The sequence below is a fragment of the Oncorhynchus tshawytscha genome, unplaced genomic scaffold, assembly GCF_018296145.1.
Source record: "Oncorhynchus tshawytscha isolate Ot180627B unplaced genomic scaffold, Otsh_v2.0 Un_contig_7271_pilon_pilon, whole genome shotgun sequence".
Lineage (NCBI taxonomy): Eukaryota > Metazoa > Chordata > Actinopteri > Salmoniformes > Salmonidae > Oncorhynchus > Oncorhynchus tshawytscha.
The window spans coordinates 109,114-124,031 of record NW_024609369.1 but is presented as its reverse complement, the minus strand read 5'-3'; the positions used below and the strand labels follow the sequence as shown (position 1 = coordinate 124,031).

Below are 14,918 nucleotides of genomic sequence, written 5' to 3'. Positions count from 1 at the left end.
TTAATGCCCATGATTCTGTAATGAGATGTTCGACGAGCAGGTGTCCACATACTTTTGGTCATGCAGTGTAACTAATTCATCATATTATTCTATTATTCAATTTCTATGACCACTCACTGTCTGCGATGCAGCCGCAGGAGTTTCTGTAGGTCCTTCTGCTCCTTCTCTAGAGTTGGATACTCATACAGGTCATCCAGGAGGAAACGATACAATGTCTAAAACACAAAGACAACATCTAATGTCTGTTTTCACCCTCCCGTATCATCATGATATCACTTATTTTAGGGTCATCTCACTGTCCCATATCCTTAGCCTGGCCCCACATTTGTCTTGCCAACTCCTTATAAATGACTAGAGGAGTTTGAAAGAAAGCACAACAGATCTGGAATCAGGCTATAATATCCCTTCTTCTTCTCCTCCCTCGCTCCGGCATACCTTCATGAAGAGTTTAACATGCTCGTCTTCTCGTAGGAAGTCCCTGTACAGTGTTGTCCACTGTGTCACCAGGTGCAGGACCTGACGTTTCCTGTCCAGAACCTCCTTCCCTTCCTCTTTCCCCCGGTGGTGTCTCTTTGAACAATAGGTGGGCTTTGTGAGTTAAGGCATCAGCACAGCAGGAGAGAGGACTCTCAGTAGGCTTTGTGTGTATTGACATTAGCTAGGCCAACAGGATCAACACCGCTATTTTTAATTGTTCCAAGTTGGAGGTGTATGTGTGTAGTGGGTTTAAGGGTGAGGTGTGTGTGTGTGTGTGTGTGTGTGTGTGTGTGTGTGTGTGTGTGTGTGTGTGTGTGTGTGTGTGTGTGTGTGTGTGTGTGTGTGTGTGTGTGTGTGTGTGTGTGTGTGTGTGTAGTACAGTCAGTAACTTTAGAGGTGGGTGGTGTACTGTAGTCTAGAGGTGAGGTACTGTAGTCTAGAGGTGAGATACTGTAGTCTAGAGGTAAAGTACTGTAGTCTAGAGGTAAAGTACTGTAGTCTAGAGGTGAGGTACTGTAGTCTAGAGGTGAGATACTGTAGTCTAGAGGTAAAGTACTGTAGTCTAGAGGTAAAGTACTGTAGTCTAGAGGTAAGGGTGGTATACTGTAGTCTAGACGTAAGGGCTGTGTAATGTAGTCTGGAGGTAAGGTACTGTAGTCTAGAGGTAAGGGTGGTGTACTGTAGTTTAGAGGTAAGGTACTGTAGTCTAGAGGTAAGGGCTGTGTACTGTAGTCTGGAGGTAAGGTACTGTAGTCTAGAGGTAAGGGTTGTGTACCGTAGTCTAGAGGTTAGGGTGGTGTACTGTAGTCTGGAGGTAAGGTACTGTAGTCTAGAGGTAAGGGTGGTGTACTGTAGTCTGGAGGTAAGGTGCTGTAGTCTAGACATAAGGGCTGTGTAATGTAGTCTGGAGGTAAGGTACTGTAGTCTAGAGGTAAGGGTGGTGTACTGTAGTTTAGAGGTAAGGTACTGTAGTCTAGAGGTAAGGGCTGTGTACTGTAGTCTAGAGGTTAGGGTGGTGTACTGTAGTCTGGAGGTAAGGTACTGTAGTCTAGAGGTAAGGTACTGTAGTCTAGACGTAAGGGCTGTGTAATGTAGTCTGGAGGTAGGTCTGTAGTCTAGAGGTTAGGGTGGTGTACTGTAGTCTGGAGGTAAGGTACTGTAGTCTAGAGGTAAGGGTGGTGTACTGTAGTCTGGAGGTAAGGTACTGTAGTCTAGAGGTAAGGGTGGTGTACTGTAGTCTGGAGGTAAGGTGCTGTAGTCTAGACGTAGGGGCTGTGTAATGTAGTCTGGAGGTAAGGTACTGTAGTCTAGAGGTAAGGGTGGTGTACTGTAGTCTAGAGGTAAGGGCTGTGTACTGTAGTCTGGAGGTAAGGTACTGTAGTCTAGAGGTAAGGGTTGTGTACTGTAGTCTAGAGGTTAGGGTGGTGTACTGTAGTCTGGAGGTAAGGGTGGTGTACTGTAGTCTAGAGGTAAGGTACTGTAGTCTAGAGGTAAGGGTGGTGTACTGTAGTCTAGAGGTAAGGTACTGTAGTCTAGAGGTAAGGGTGGTGTACTGTAGTCTAGAGGTAAGGGTGGTGTAGTGTAGTTTAGAGGTAAGGTACTGTAGTCTAGAGGTAAGGGTTGTGTACTGTAGTCTAGAGGTAAGGGTGGTGTACTGTAGTCTAGAGGTAAGGGTGGTGTACTGTAGTCTAGAGGTAAGGGTGGTGTACTGTAGTCTAGAGGTAAGGTACTGTAGTCTAGAGGTAAGGGTGGTGTACTGTAGTCTAGAGGTAAGGGTGGTGTACTGTAGTTTAGAGGTAAGGGTGGTGTACTGTAGTTTAGAGGTAAGGTACTGTAGTCTAGAGGTAAGGGTGGTGTATTGTAGTCTAGAGGTAAGGGTGGTGTACTGTAGTCTAGAGGTAAGGGTGGTGTACTGTAGTCTAGAGGTAAAGTACTGTAGTCTAGAGGTAAGGGTGGTGTATTGTAGTTTAGAGGTAAGGTACTGTAGTCTAGAGGTAAGGGTGGTGTACTGTAGTCTAGAGGTAAGGGTGGTGTACTGTAGTTTAGAGGTAAGGTACTGTAGTCAAGAGGTAAGGGTGGTGTACTGTAGTTTAGAGGTAAGGTACTGCAGTCTAGAGGTAAGGGTGGTGTATTGTAGTTTAGAGGTAAGGTACTGTAGTCTAGAGGTAAGGGTGGTGTACTGTAGTCTAGAGGTACGGGTGGTGTACTGTAATTTAGAGGTAAGGTTCTGTAGTCTAGAGGTAAGGGTGGTGCACTATATTGTACAGGTGACCACCACAGCCTGAAGTAGAAGGATATTGTCCCAGGAGAGCCTGACACAGATCACTGGTTGACATGAACACCAGGTATGTCAGCAGGAAGTCATCCAGGAGAGGCTCTGTAAAACAGGAAACACACCATTTACAACAGCATCCAATAGAACTGGCTAAAACTCAGTGGTGGAAAAAGTACTCAATAGTAATACTGTAGTAAAAGTAAAGATAACTTCATAGAAAATGACTCAAGTAAAAGTGAAAGTCACCCAGTAAAATATCACTTGTGTAAAAGTCTAAAAATATTTGGTTTTAAATATACTTAAGTATCAAAAGTAAAAGTAAAAGTATAAATAATTTCAAATTCATTATATTAAGCAAAACAGACAGAACAATTTCTTGTTTTTTCTATTGTATTGCCGGAGAGACAGTGGCACACTCCAACACTCCAACACTCCAAGACATCATTTACAAACAAAGCATGTGTGTTTAGTGAGTCCGTCAAATCAGAGGCAGTAGGGATGACCAGGGATATTCTCTTGATAAGTGTGTGAATTGGACCATTTTCCTGTCAAAATGTAACGAGTACTTTTGTGTATCAGGGAAATGTATGGAGTAAAAAGTACATTATTTTGTTTATGAATGTATTGTAGTAAAAGTTGCCAAAGTTATAAATAGTTGTCACGCCCTGACCTTAGTATTCTTTGTTTTCTTTATTATTTTAGTTAGATCAGGGTGTGACATGGGTGATGTATGTGTTTTGTCCCTGTCTAGGGGTTTTGCATGTCTATGGGTGTTCACTAGTCTAGGTGTTATGTATCTCTATGGTTGTCTCGATTGGTTCTCAATTAGAGGCAGCTGTTTATCGTTGTCTCTGATTGGGAACCATATTTAGGCAGCCATATCCTTTGGGTAATTTGTGGGTTATTGTCTATGTCTAGTTGCCTGTACATTTAGATTATAGCTTCGTGTTCGGTTTGTTATTTGTATAGTTTGTTTAGTGTCCGTCTTTATTAAAGTAACATGTATTCATATCACGCTGCGCCTTGGTCTCCTCCATTCAACGACCGTGACAATAGTAAAGTAAATTACAGATACTTCAAAAAAACGAACTTACTAAAGTAGCACTTTAAAGTATTTTTACTAAAGTACTTTACACCACTACTAAAACTGATTCAAATCCAATGTAATTGGATAGAATTTAATTTATTCATGAATTAATGTATTAATAAATTGAATACATTTATTAAACATTTTAAATTATGAATGACCAAACCAAGATTGTATAATCATTAAAGCTACCTTCAAGTGTCAGTAGTCTACTTCAAAGATGCAGACCAGACAAAAATGTGCTCATAAATTTAAAAAATGAAAAGTGAAAAGTGAATTCCACCCTCTGACATCTTTTGTAATGTTTTTCTCTCAACTCCTCCCACTGCCTGTTACGGTTGGCTCCAACGCCGTCCAGCTCTCTGCTCCACCTACAGCCTCTCTGTGTTCACACTGTGTCCAGCTCTCTGCTCCACCTACAGCCTCTCTGTGTTCACACTGTGTCCAGCTCTCTGCTCCACCTACAGCCTCTCTGTGTTCACACTGTGTCCAGCTCTCTGCTCCACCTACAGCCTCTCTGTGTTCACACTGTGTCCAGCTCTCTGCTCCACCTACAGCCTCTCTGTGTTCACACTGTGTCCAGCTCTCTGCTCCACCTACAGCCTCTCTGTGTTCACACTGTGTCCAGCTCTCTGCTCCACCTACAGCCTCTCTGTGTTCACACTGTGTCCAGCTCTCTGCTCCACCTACAGCCTCTCTGTGTTCACACTGTGTCCAGCTCTCTGCTCCACCTACAGCCTCTCTGTGTTCACACTGTGTCCAGCTCTCTGCTCCAGCCTACAGCCTCTCTGTGTTCACACTGTGTCCAGCTCTCTGCTCCACCTACAGCCTCTCTGTGTTCACACTGTGTCCAGCTCTCTGCTCCACCTACAGCCTCTCTGTGTTCACACTGTGTCCAGCTCTCTGCTCCACCTACAGCCTCTCTGTGTTCACACTGTGTCCAGCTCTGTCCACAGCTCTCTGCTCCACCTACAGCCTCTCTGTGTTCACACTGTGTCCAGCTCTCTGCTCCACCTACAGCCTCTCTGTGTTCCCACTGTGTCCAGCTCTCTGCTCCACCTACAACCTCTCTGTGTTCCCACTGTGTCCAGCTCTCTGCTCCACCTACAGCCTCTCTGTGTTCACATTATGTCCAGCTCATTTAGTACTGACCTGGAAGAACACCACAGAGGTTTTCAATCACTACATTGTCTATTGAAATGAATGTCTTCAGTGAGCAATGTGTAAAACATATTAGCAAACCTGTGGATGGCCACAAAATAAGAACCAATCTGGCAACCCCAATGCATTGTGGAGAAAAAAGTAACATTTGAATATATGAATATAATCATTGAGAAAAGCATCCCCCATGCAGAGAATGTATGAATATACAGTATATATCCCCTACACAATGTCTCAGTGTTGTGATATCAATATGCAAAAGCACATTGGCTTAAAGAAATCATTAAGGCAAAAGGATTTTTAATTAGATAAAGGTGACAGGTCTCACCCAGTGAAAGTAATGACTCCTAACAATCAGTGAAAGATCCTTGTGCAATGTGAAAATGACTCTAGAACACATATAGAGCCCGTCCCAAATGGCAACCTATTCCCTAGTGTTCTACTGGTGACCAGGGCCCATCTAGGGAATGAATGAACACAGGATTGGAACACAGGTTGACAGAGAGAGAGAGAGATTGAGAGAAGATCTCAATGTGTGTGAGTTGATCTTTCTACTGGTCCTGACCTCCTAGTCATTACTCAGGTAATGACTCACACGCTTTCCAATGATGATTGTTGCATTTTCATTTGCTCCCCGGATACTTAAGCTATGTCCAATGACTTTCTCCTTCCCCCGTAGCCTCACGTTACTGTATACTGGGCTGTTCTCTGTCTGCTACAGGAAGTAGCGGGGAAGATAAGGCAATACATTGTCAAGCTGCTGCTTGACTCTCTAACTGCCGGTGCAGTCGATGCTCTAAATCAAATGATATTTCCAATCTGATATGTGCTTAGTCTTAACCCACTGCTTTAATGGGTTTACAAGCAACATTGACGTTGCTGCGTCCTTGTGTGCAGACATCTCCAGATTACAGGACGTCATTCCTAGATACATGTATATGCTTTGATTTTATTATAAACAATGTCTCTGAACGTGATCTGATGAACAGATTGGTCAATGTGAATATACCAACCCAGCTAGAAAATCAATTCATGGTGGGGTTTTGTATCATTTGTTGTGTGTTTCTTTGGTGAAAGTGCACCGTTGTGAAAATAAACTGTTCCATTTGAGAGGAATTTCAAGGGATCTCATCAGAGAACTAGTCAATGACTATTTGCTGTGTTTGTCAGTGGAATTACAGTTTTTTACAATCACTTTAGCACTAATTTCGGGACCTTGGTGTCATTTTTCACAACTCTAGACACAAAACTCACAACCAATGATCCAAATGCAAATTTGTCAAAACTCAAACACTTTTTCCAATTGTTGGATACAATACACATAAAGCTAAGATCAATTTGTTCATTGAACTAAAATCACCTGTTCAAAATGACACAACTTAACATCAAAGTATTACCATTTCAAAATGCAATTCACACATTACATCTGAGATGACTGTCTATTCATTTCATTGTAAAGATCTAACTATCAATTGATACAACTGCTCAAAAGGATAAGTGACTTTTGCATTACTCTTAATGCATAGTTTTATGGAAACTGACTAACAACATTCCATGTTTAGATCATGAAAGTTTCAGGATAACGAGATCCATTGACACCAATTTCCGTGGAACATGAACCAATTAAACTACATTATCTACGGATGTAATGTTTCATCATCATTCTTTATCAGACACTGTTTCTATGGTCCCATGTACCACTTTTCCAGACCATGTTTTCAGATTTGACATTACTGTACACTCACCGGCCACTTTATTAGGTACACCTATCTAGTACTGGGTAGAACCCCCTTTTGCCTCCACAACAGCCTGAATTATTTACGGTGTTGTACGTTAAGAGATGCCATTCTGTACACCACTGTTTTAAACAGCTGTTATTTGAGCATTTGTGGCCTTTCTGTTAGCTTGAGTGAGTTTGGACATTCTCCTCTGACTCTCTCATTAACAAGGTGTTTTTGCCTACAGAAATGCCGCTCACTGTCAACTCTAGAGAATGTAGTGCATAAAAATCCCAGGAAGGCAGCTGTTTCTGAGATGCTGGAATCACCATGTGTGTCAAAGTTGCTTAGATTACTCATCTTGCCTGGTCTAATGTTTGGTCGAACAACATCTAATACATATTGAGTTGCAGGCAGCCACATGATTCGCTGTTCGAATGTAACCTTCCTTGATGAGCTAAATCAGGTCTGTAGAGTTGATGACATGACCTATGCCATTGTGTGGGATAATGTCAGGTTCCACCATGCTCAAATGGTGCAAGCATGGTTTCAGGCCCAACCACAATTTACCACCCTGTACTTACCCCATGCTCTCCTTTCCTTAACACGATTGAGGAATTTTTCTCTACATGGAGGTGGAAGGTATATGATAGGCGCCCTCACGAACAAGCCACCCTTCTCCAGGCCATGGATGACGCCTGCAATGACATCACCATGCCCTGAAGATTCTTCCCAAGATGTTTGGCTAATGAAAACATCCATTGTGATGTGGATGAGAACCTGTGGCCAAATCCACAAGGCAGAGTTGATGGAAATAAAGAAGTACAGTAATCAATCCTTTGTTTTGCTTTTTACAGTAAGCCAGGTGAGGAACACTGCAGTGATGTTTTACAGTAAGCCAGGTGAGGAACACGGCAGTGATGTTTTACAGTAAGCCAGGTGAGGAACACGGCAGTGATGTTTTACAGTAAGCCAGGTGAGGAACACTGCAGTGATGTTTTACAGTAAGCCAGGTGAGGAACACAGCAGTGATGTTTTACAGTAAGCCAGGTGAGGAACACTGCAGTGATGTTTTACAGTAAGCCAGGTGAGGAACACTGCAGTGATGTTTTACAGTAAGCCAGGTGAGGAACACTGCAGTGATGTTTTACAGTAAGCCAGGTGAGGAACACGGCAGTGATGTTTTACAGTAAGCCAGGTGAGGAACACTGCAGTGATGTTTTACAGTAAGCCAGGTGAGGAACACTGCAGTGATGTTTTACAGTAAGCCAGGTGAGGAACACTGCAGTGATGTTTTACAGTAAGCCAGGTGAGGAACACTGCAGTTGACGTTTTACTGTATTTTTTATATATTTTTGTAGCTAATTATTTTTTATTTGATTCAAAGAAACCTATGTTGTGATTTTATTGCATTTCATCAATAAATTTCAGATTTCGTTCAATGATTCCACTGTGTCTGTAGTATTCTCTCTACTAGTCCTTTTACAGTGATGTATTTATGTGTAGTAGTACAATGAAACATGTGTCACATATTTTGTACTACAATATTTAATGATTGTATGAACAGCTACACAGTGAAACTATTGGTATCTTTTGTGTGGGGGATTTAAATGAATGTTCCTATGGTATTTCATGATAAATGAGTTATTTGAACCAATGATTCTACAAGTGCAAGGTTTCTAAAGATATGAATGCACAATGCAATGTTTTGAACATTGGACAGCCTGTGTTACAAGTGATGACCGTTTTGAGTTTTGTGTCTAGAGTTTTGAAAAATGACCACAAGATTCTGTAATTAGTGCCAAAGTGATTGTAAAAACTGTAATAGGTTTGTTGTTTGTTTGTAACGACATATTTAGGTCTTGAGTGTCCCGGAAACTATTATTACATAGGAAACAGGAGAAGAAGACATTTGGAAGTCCAAAAGCTTGGGGCGGGTTGACATTCTGTGTCGTGCAGGACCAGAACTGTTCGTCCAAGTTATGCACGTCATTGAGAGGAAGGAGAGTGCCCGTGCCTGTGAGTGTGAGCGTGTGTGTGTCTGTGTGTGTCTGTGCATGCCTGTGAGTGTGAGCGTGTGTGTGTGTGTCTGTGCATGCCTGCAAGTGTGTGTATGTCTGTGCATGCCTGTGAGTGTGTGTGTGTGTGTGTGTCTGTGCATGCCTGCAAGTGTGTGTATGTCTGTGCATGCCTGTGAGTGTGTGTGTGTGTGTCTGTGCATGCCTGTGTGTGTGTCTGTACATGGCTTTGTGTGTGTGTGTGTGTGTGTGTGTGTGTGTGTGTGTGTGTGTGTGTGTGTGTGTGTGTGTGTGTGTGTGTGTGTGTGTGTGTGTGTGTGTGTGTGTGCATGCCTGTGAGCATGTGTGTGTGTTTCCAGAATGGACGCCATGCCGCCAGGCCACAGAGCAAAGACAAGCTGTTCAAATCCTATTAGTCAGAATGTCTTCCCTCCCCAGCTCTGTGTAAGTGTGCCTCACAGCCCAGTATTGTACATTCTCCCCTTTAATTTCACACGTACTTCCCAGGGCTTTGTGTGCTGCGTTCAGCTCCACAGAACACTACTCCCACCCTCACGTCATTATGTAAATCCACAGCACAGCATACAGCTGTAGACACATCAGTCACTCAGCTCTTTATGAGGAGAAACATGCACACAGAGCTACGTTCAACACACACACACTAAAACACTGCATACTGGTACTGGCTACTACAGTAGACAACTCCCAAGACCCAGACACACATCTTGTATGATGTGCAAGAACACACACATACACGAATGCACACACACTCACACACACAGACACCTCTTGTGCAGATGTGACTAAAATTACATTAAAATTAAATATCTTGTGTCTGTTCTTTCCAGATAACCCTGACCTGACCCCAGTCTGAGCAGTATCCATAATAAATACTACTACCCACTGAGCTGTAGGAGGGGCCAGCAGTATCCATAATAAACACTACTACCCTCTGAGCTGTAGGATGGGCCAGCAGTATCCATAATAAACACTGCTACCCACTGAGCTGTAGGATGGGCCAGCAGTCTCCATAATAAACACTACTACCCACTGAGCTGTAGGATGGGCCAGCAGTATCCATAATAAACACTGCTACCCACTGAGCTGTAGGATGGGCCAGCAGTCTCCATAATAAACACTACTACCCACTGAGCTGTAGGATGGGCCAGCAGTCTCCATAATAAACACTAATACCCACTGAGCTGTAGGATGGGTCAGCTGTATCCATAATAAACACTAATACCCACTGAGCTGTAGGATGGGCCAGCACTATCCATAATAAACACTACTACCCACTGAGCTGTAGGATGGGCCAGCAGTCTCCAAAATAAACACTACTACCCACTGAGCTGTAGGATGGGCCAGCACTATCCATAATAAACACTACTACCCACTGAGCTGTAGGATGGGCCAGCAGTATCCATAATAAACACTAATACCCACTGAGCTGTAGGATGGGCCAGCAGTATCCATAATAAACACTAATACCCACTGAGCCGTAGGATGGGCCAGCAGTATCCATAATAAACACTGCTACCCACTGAGCTGTAGGATGGGCCAGCAGTATCCATAATAAACACTCCTACCCACTGAGCTGTAGGATGGGCCAGCTGTATCCATAATAAACACTAATACCCACTGAGCTGTAGGATGGGCCAGCACTATCCATAATAAACACTACTACCCACTGAGCTGTAGGATGGGCCAGCAGTCTCCATAATAAACACTACTACCCACTGAGCTGTAGGATGGGCCAGCAGTATCCATAATAAACACTGCTACCCACTGAGCTGTAGGATGGGCCAGCAGTATCCATAATAAACACTACTACCCACTGAGCTGTAGGATGGGCCAGCTGTATCCATAATAAACACTAATACCCACTGAGCTGTAGGATGGACCTGCAAGTATCCATAATAAACAGTAATACCCACTGAGCTGTAGGATGAGCCAGCTGTATCCATAATAAACACTACTACCCACTGAGCTGTAGGATGGGCCAGCAGTATCCATAATAAACACTACTACCCACTGAGCTGTAGGATGGACCTGCAAGTATCCATAATAAACAGTAATACCCACTGAGCTGTAGGATGAGCCAGCAGTATCCATAATAAACACTACTACCCTCTGAGCTGTAGGATGGGCCAGCAGTATCCATAATAAACACTACTACCCTCTGAGCTGTAGGATGGACCTGCAAGTATCCATAATAAACAGTAATACCCACTGAGCTGTAGGATGAGCCAGCTGTATCCATAATAAACACTGCTACCCACTGAGCTGTAGGATGGGCCAGCAGTATCCATAATAAACACTAATACCCACTGAGCTGTAGGATGGGCCAGCAGTCTCCATAATAAACACTACTACCCACTGAGCTGTAGGATGGGCCAGCAGTCTCCATAATAAACACTAATACCCACTGAGCTGTAGGATGGGTCAGCTGTATCCATAATAAACACTAATACCCACTGAGCTGTAGGATGGGCCAGCACTATCCATAATAAACACTACTACCCACTGAGCTGTAGGATGGGCCAGCAGTCTCCAAAATAAACACTACTACCCACTGAGCTGTAGGATGGGCCAGCACTATCCATAATAAACACTACTACCCACTGAGCTGTAGGATGGGCCAGCAGTATCCATAATAAACACTAATACCCACTGAGCTGTAGGATGGGCCAGCAGTATCCATAATAAACACTAATACCCACTGAGCCGTAGGATGGGCCAGCAGTATCCATAATAAACACTGCTACCCACTGAGCTGTAGGATGGGCCAGCAGTATCCATAATAAACACTCCTACCCACTGAGCTGTAGGATGGGCCAGCTGTATCCATAATAAACACTAATACCCACTGAGCTGTAGGATGGGCCAGCACTATCCATAATAAACACTACTACCCACTGAGCTGTAGGATGGGCCAGCAGTCTCCATAATAAACACTACTACCCACTGAGCTGTAGGATGGGCCAGCAGTATCCATAATAAACACTGCTACCCACTGAGCTGTAGGATGGGCCAGCAGTATCCATAATAAACACTACTACCCACTGAGCTGTAGGATGGGCCAGCTGTATCCATAATAAACACTAATACCCACTGAGCTGTAGGATGGACCTGCAAGTATCCATAATAAACAGTAATACCCACTGAGCTGTAGGATGAGCCAGCTGTATCCATAATAAACACTACTACCCACTGAGCTGTAGGATGGGCCAGCAGTATCCATAATAAACACTACTACCCACTGAGCTGTAGGATGGACCTGCAAGTATCCATAATAAACAGTAATACCCACTGAGCTGTAGGATGAGCCAGCAGTATCCATAATAAACACTACTACCCTCTGAGCTGTAGGATGGGCCAGCAGTATCCATAATAAACACTACTACCCTCTGAGCTGTAGGATGGACCTGCAAGTATCCATAATAAACAGTAATACCCACTGAGCTGTAGGATGAGCCAGCTGTATCCATAATAAACACTACTACCCACTGAGCTGTAGGATGGGCCAGCAGTATCCATAATAAACACTAATACCCACTGAGCTGTAGGATGGGCCAGCAGTATCCATAATAAACACTAATACCCGCTGAGCAGACCAAGCCGTCTTCTATGAGTTAAAAAAAATATACTGCGTCTTAATTGGCACCTGGCCAAAAGCGGTGCACTATAGGGAATAGGATGCCTAAACCAGCCAATGAATATTTAATTATGGGATGGGGCTAGACTCAGCAAGAGGCTTAGTTCATTAGCAGGTTCTGCTTTCCATCATGTACTTCTCTACAGTATGAAGCACTCTGCTCCAGTGGCACATTTAGTTCAATAGTACCAAGACATCCTGAAATGAGTCTCCTGTTAATATTACATTAAAAAGAGAAACATACACACACACCTTGTGTGCTGCTGGTACTACATTAAATCTCTTGTGTCTGTTCTTTCCAGATAACCCTGAACTGACCCCAGTCTGAGGAGTGTCCATAAAAACACTTCATTTTTTTGGTAACCTTTATTTAACTGGGAAAGTCAGTTAAGAACTCATTCTTATTGACAATGACTGCCTACACTGGTGAAACCCAGACGACGCTAGGCCAATTGTGCACCACCGCTGGGTCTCTCAATCACCGCCGGCTGTGATAAAGCCTGGATTTGAACCAGGTTGTCTGTAGTGACACCTCTAGCACTGAGATGCAGTGGCTTAGACCGCTGAGCCACTAGGGTGCCCACTAATAACCTCTGAGCTGTAGGATGGGCCAGCAGTCTCCATAATAAACACTACTACCCACTGAGCTGTAGGATGGGCCAGCAGTATCCATAATAAACACTAAAACCCTCTGAGCTGTAGGATGGGCCAGCAGTCTCCATAATAAACACTACTACCCACTGAGCTGTAGGATGGGCCAGCAGTCTCCATAATAAACACTGCTACCCACTGAGCTGTAGGATGGGCCAGCAGTATCCATAATAAACACTACTTCCCACTGAGCTGTAGGATGTGCCAGCAGTATCCATAATAAACACTACTTCCCACTGAGCTGTAGGATGGGCCAGCAGTATCCATAATAAACACTACTTCCCACTGAGCTGTAGGATGTGCCAGCTGTATCCATAGTAAACACTACTACCCACTGAGCTGTAGGAGGGCCAGCAGTATCCATAATAAACAGGGCAAGTTATCTTCTATGAGAAGATGGCTACAATAGTACTATGACATCCTGAAATGAGTCTCCCTGCTTGTACCAAAGATATGGCATTAAAAAGAGAAAATCCAACTCGTATGGATGGAGAGGTCCAATGGCAATAACTATTGTAATCCTGCAATGTTGGAGATAGGAGTCCCGCTAGCGGTGAAACTGGAGGGCGCGCAATTCAAATAAATAATCAGAAATGTTATGGATTTTAATAATTTACAGTGGGGAGAACAAGTATTTGAAACACTGCCTATTTTGCAGGTTTTCCTACTTACAAAGCATGTAGAGGTCTGTAATTTATCATAGGTACACTTCAACTGTGAGAGACGGAATCTAAAACAATAATCCAGAAAATCACATTGTATGTTTTTTAGATAATTAATTTGCATTTTATTGCATGACATAAGTATTTGATACATCAGAAAAGCAGAACTTAATATTTGGTACAGAAACCTTTGTTTGCAATTACAGAGATCATACGTTTCCTGTAGTTCTTGACCAAGTTTGCACACACTGCAGCAGGGATTTTGGCCCAGTCCTCCATACAGACCTTCTCCAGATCCTTCAGGTTTCGGGGCTGTCGCTGGGCAATACGGACTTTCAGCTCCCTCCAAAGATTTTCTATTGGGTTCAGGTCTGGAGACTGGCTAGGCCACTCCAGGACCTTGAGATGCTTCTTACGGAGCCACTCCCTAGTTGCCCTGGCTGTGTGTTTCGGGTCGTTGTCATGCTGGAAGACCCAGCCATGACCCATCTTCAATGCTCTTACTGAGGGAAGGAGGTTGTTGGCCAAGATCTCGCGATACATGACCCCACCCATCCTCCCCTCAATACGGTGCAGTCTTGTCCCCTTTGCAGAAAAGCATCCCCAAAGAATGATGTTTCCACCTCCATGCTTCACGGTTGGGATGGTGTTCTTGGGGTTGTACTCGTCCTTCTTCTTCCTCCAAACACGGCGAGTGGAGAACAAGACCAAAAAGCTCTATTTTTGTCTCATCAGACCACATGACCTTCTCCCATTCCTCCTCTGGATTATCCAGATGGTCATTGGCAAACTTCAGATGGGCCTGGACATGCGCTGGCTTGAGCAGGGGGACCTTGCGTGTGCTGCAGGATTTTAATCCATAACGGCGTAGTGTGTTACTAATGGTTTTCTTTGAGACTGTGGTCCCAGCTCTCTTCATGTCATTGACCAGGTCCTGCCGTGTAGTTCTGGGCTGATCTCTCACCTTCCTCATGATCATTGATGCCCCACAAGGTGAGATCTTGCATGGAGCACCAGACCGAGGGTGATTGACCGTCATCTTGAACTTCTTCCATTTTCTAATAATTGCAGTTGTTGCCTTCTCACCAAGCTGCTTGCCTATTGTCCTGTAGCCCATCCCAGCCTTGTGCAGGTCTACAATTTTATCCCTGATGTCCTTACACAGCTCTCTGGTCTTGGCCATTGTGGAGAGGTTGGAGTCTGTTTGATTGAGT

At 43.8% G+C, this 14,918-nt stretch overlaps 1 protein-coding gene across 2 annotated transcripts in view; it reads right to left on the bottom strand.

The window, feature by feature from the left end:
- Positions 1–14,918, bottom strand: part of LOC112238962 (rap guanine nucleotide exchange factor 5) — a 69,097-nt gene that overhangs the window by 20,894 nt on the left and 33,285 nt on the right. For both annotated transcript variants that reach the window (XM_042315020.1, XM_042315019.1), the window contains 3 exons: positions 2,776–2,854; positions 436–583; positions 118–215 (listed from right to left, as the gene is read on the bottom strand). In XM_042315020.1, the coding sequence (XP_042170954.1) occupies positions 118–215; positions 436–583; positions 2,776–2,854 (325 nt within the window). The remainder of the gene's footprint in view (positions 1–117; positions 216–435; positions 584–2,775; positions 2,855–14,918) is intronic.